This window comes from Telopea speciosissima, chromosome 11, assembly GCF_018873765.1.
Source record: "Telopea speciosissima isolate NSW1024214 ecotype Mountain lineage chromosome 11, Tspe_v1, whole genome shotgun sequence".
Classification (NCBI taxonomy): Eukaryota; Viridiplantae; Streptophyta; class Magnoliopsida; order Proteales; family Proteaceae; genus Telopea; species Telopea speciosissima.
This window is the reverse complement of record NC_057926.1, coordinates 9,440,944-9,444,655: the sequence shown is the minus strand read 5'-3', so window position 1 is coordinate 9,444,655 and position 3,712 is coordinate 9,440,944. Positions and strand designations below refer to the sequence as shown.

At 35.5% G+C, this 3,712-nt stretch overlaps 1 protein-coding gene across 1 annotated transcript; it reads left to right on the top strand.

Moving 5' to 3' along the window:
* Window positions 1-1,421: 1,421 nt before the first annotated feature.
* On the top strand, window positions 1,422-3,712 carry LOC122644758 (probable LRR receptor-like serine/threonine-protein kinase At3g47570). Its single transcript, XM_043838145.1, has 3 exons — window positions 1,422-2,133; window positions 2,530-3,069; window positions 3,531-3,712. The coding sequence occupies exons 1-3, from the start codon at window positions 1,422-1,424 to the stop codon at window positions 3,710-3,712; spliced, it is 1,434 nt and encodes a 477-aa protein (XP_043694080.1).

The window sequence follows — 3,712 nt, the reverse complement described above, 5'->3', positions numbered from 1 at the left end:
TTATTAATATGCAACAGGGAGGATAACAGTTGTTTCAAAGTTTTTTTTGGGAAGAGACAATAGTAAATATGAAAGATTTTAGGATGGTAATTGAAAAAAACCCAAAAATAAATAAACAAAAACATTATTTTTAATAGCGGTGGGTTGATTTTTTCCTTAGGAAATGGTGTTATATATATATAGGGTGAGCGGCGTGCCTAACCTGTTTCTCTCGCTATCTTCGCCCGCTGACGTGCAGCATGCAGTGGCGTGTCATATACATCTTAATTGACTTAGACTAGGACACATGACGACAAATAATATGTTTGATTTTGATATATTTAACACATCCACCTTATCTCAGACATCTGGCAAATGACGACATGGGTCACTGTTGGAGTTTTTTAATTCATTAAAAAATTGTTGACACATCTGGCAATCTTTGTTTACTTTCTTTGTTCATATGACATAAATTCTTTAATAAATTCTTTAATATATATATATAGGGAGAAAGTTCTCTATCTAGAAGTGTGGCCTACATTAGCACTTTCATGAGTCTATTTCTCTCCTTCATATGAAAAGATACCTCTGTCCTTTATTTTGAGAGGAGAAAGACACATGACAGAAAACTACTTCCCTATATATAGATATTTTTTCAATAAACAAATTCTATAATTACAACTATAATTTATTACGTGTTGGACCAAAACTCGACACAAATATAGACCAAGGCTCCCGTCAATGTTAAGCCTATGGCCTATGACAGTTTGAGGAATCGGTATCGTACTGGTCGGACCGGCCATTTTGTATTGGTACCGATCTTAGTCAATACTAATTTCTGATTAAATTGTATCAATTGTTCAATACCGAACAAAGATAAAAAAAAAAATTTTAAAAAATCTGATTTTCTAAAGAATACAAGAGTAAATCTATCCAATCTAGATTGATACAGACTGATACCAATTACTGAAACCGATCCCAATTAATAAAACCCTTGGAGAGTTGTCCTTTATGTCGAGATGATAGAAATTCATTGACGGACCCCTCTCAAGTGCGGTGCACTGCTCACTGCACTTGAGACTTGATCCTCCAAATGTGATGGTCACCATTCGATGCACTTTAAAGGTGTACTGGACACTACACTGCACTTGAGAAGATGAAAATCCAGTTTCAATAATCTCCTATGATTGCCAATGAAATCCACCTATAAATATAATATTGCCATAAAGTGGCGTAACTAATGGTTTACTTTTTTTTTTTTTTGAAAGACTTGACTTCTAAGGTCTCTAGTGCTTGGATGGTGGAATGTGATCGTTGTTGCTTAGCACTTTCCTTTAAATATGTGATACTTACTTTACTCTCAAAGACATTAAAAGATTAGTTATCCAACCAAAACTCAAAATTGCTTCCTTTCGGCATTTGCATCTCAAGATTTGATTCGGATGGCACTTCAGCTTCTAGTTTTTATTCTCCTCTTTGGGAGTTCATTGAAGCTAGAATCCGTCACCGGTGGAAAAAGGATCGTAGTAGGGAACAACAACGAGACAAATGATCGATTTGCTGTGCTAGAGTTTAAGAAACAAATTGATCTTGATCCGTATGGAGCACTGAGTTCTTGGAACAATTCCATCCATTTCCGCACCTGGGTTGGGATCATATGTAGCAATCGTTATCGACAACGGGTTATCAACTTGGATTTACAAGGGAAGGGCTTGGGAGGTAACATATCTCCTTCCATAGGGAATCTCACTTTTCTGCATTCCCTCGACCTTGGAAACAATAGCTTCCATGGCAAAATCCCCCAAGAGATTGGTAATCTGTTTCGATTACAGTTCATTTTTTTTTATAACAATACCCTGGAAGGAGAAATTCCTATCAGCTTGGCCAACTGCACTCGTCTAAGAGAAATCCATTTCCCCTATAACAATCTGGTCGGGAAGATTCCTGTTGAACTATTTACGTCTTTGTCAAAGTTGGAGACGATTTCTATGCAGTATAATGGTTTAATAGGAGAAATACCAGCTTCTTTTGCAAACATTTCCTCCTTCCGAAGTATCCATTTGGGTGGAAATGAACTGCAGGGGAGCATTCCAGAATCCTTTGGTCAGCTAACAAACTTAAACATTTTCTCACTCAAAGAAAACAAGCTCTCTGGTATGTTCCCTCTCTCACTATTCAATCTCTCATCCCTTGAAATTATCTCTCCCACTAAACCAAATACATGGAGTCCTTCCACGAGACATAGACCTCACTCTTCCAAATCTCAAAAGAATAGAAATTGGAGTGAATGAAAATGATAAGCTTTGTGGGGAATTGCGAGTTACATCTTCCTACATGCACAAACCATGGATCTACGAAACGAAAAAAGTCCAATGCTTTTCGAACAGCTTTGGCAATAATCGGTGCAATTCTTGGTTTTCTTTTGATATCTTCTTTTCTTACACTCTATTGGATAAGAAGATTAAAAAGTAAACCTCCATCTACACCATTAATCAAGGATCAGTTCTTAAAGATTTCTTACAAAGAGCTCTTTCTTCACTAATTACGTAGGTTTTGGTAGTTTTGGCTCTGTATACAAAGGGATTATCGAACAAGATGAAACAATTGTCGCAATCAAAGTACTTAACCTTCAAAATCCAAGAGGTTACAAGAGCTTTATGGCTGAATGCAAAGCATTAATAAACATTCGGCATCGAAATATTGTCAAGATTTTAACTTCATGTTCAAGTCTTGATTCAAAAGGCAAAGATTTCAAAGCCCTTGTTTATCAGTTCATGCCCAATGGGAGTGTAGATGATTGGTTGCATCTGTCGGTCGAGGCACATAATCAATCAAGGAATTTAAGCCTTCTTCAAAGATTAAACATCGCAATTGATGTGGCTTCAACATTGGATTACCTTCATTACCACTGTTATGTGCCAATTGTTCATTGTGACTTGAAGCCAAGCAATGTTCTATTTAACAGTGATATGACTGCACAAATCTGTGATTTTGGTTTGGCAAAGCTACTTGTAGAACTTGATGACAATTCATCCCAAACACAAACTAGTACCATCGGGATAAAAGGATCTATTGGCTATGTTGCTCCAGGTAAGAAATAAACTATACAAATTTTATTTTAAGTTATTAATATATTATAATTTGATTTTGTTGATCTATATATGTCATTACTAAGTTGTTGTTGCCTATTCTAATATGAATCCATTGTAGGGTGTTAAACATGACCCAAATGATGATTGAGTATATATCGGCATACTTTTCTATCTAAATTAGAGTGGATCATGGTTTTATCCATATTCATTTCAATTAAGAATTGGTTAAACTATGAATACATTTGACTTTGGCATCTAATTGGGCCAAATTTAGCTTGGATTCTTTTTAACATAATCAAAAGAATTATGGTTCCCGGATTGAAGAAATGACCCTTTAACTTGCTACTTTTGAATAATGTGCTCACAATTTCCATATTTCATACCATAATTTTTATATTATATGAAAAATATGCAAATCTCTTATTGTTATACTAATAGCGAGAGGTTTCTAAATTTCAGAATATGGCATGGGTGGAAGGGCAACTATACAAGGGGACGTGTTTAGCTATGGGATCCTTTTATTGGAAATTTTCATAGAAAAAAGGCCAACAGATCAGATGTTTAAAGATGACCTAAATCTCCATAACTTCGCAAAGACATCTTTTAGATCCAACACTTCTACCCAAAGAAGGACAAAATGA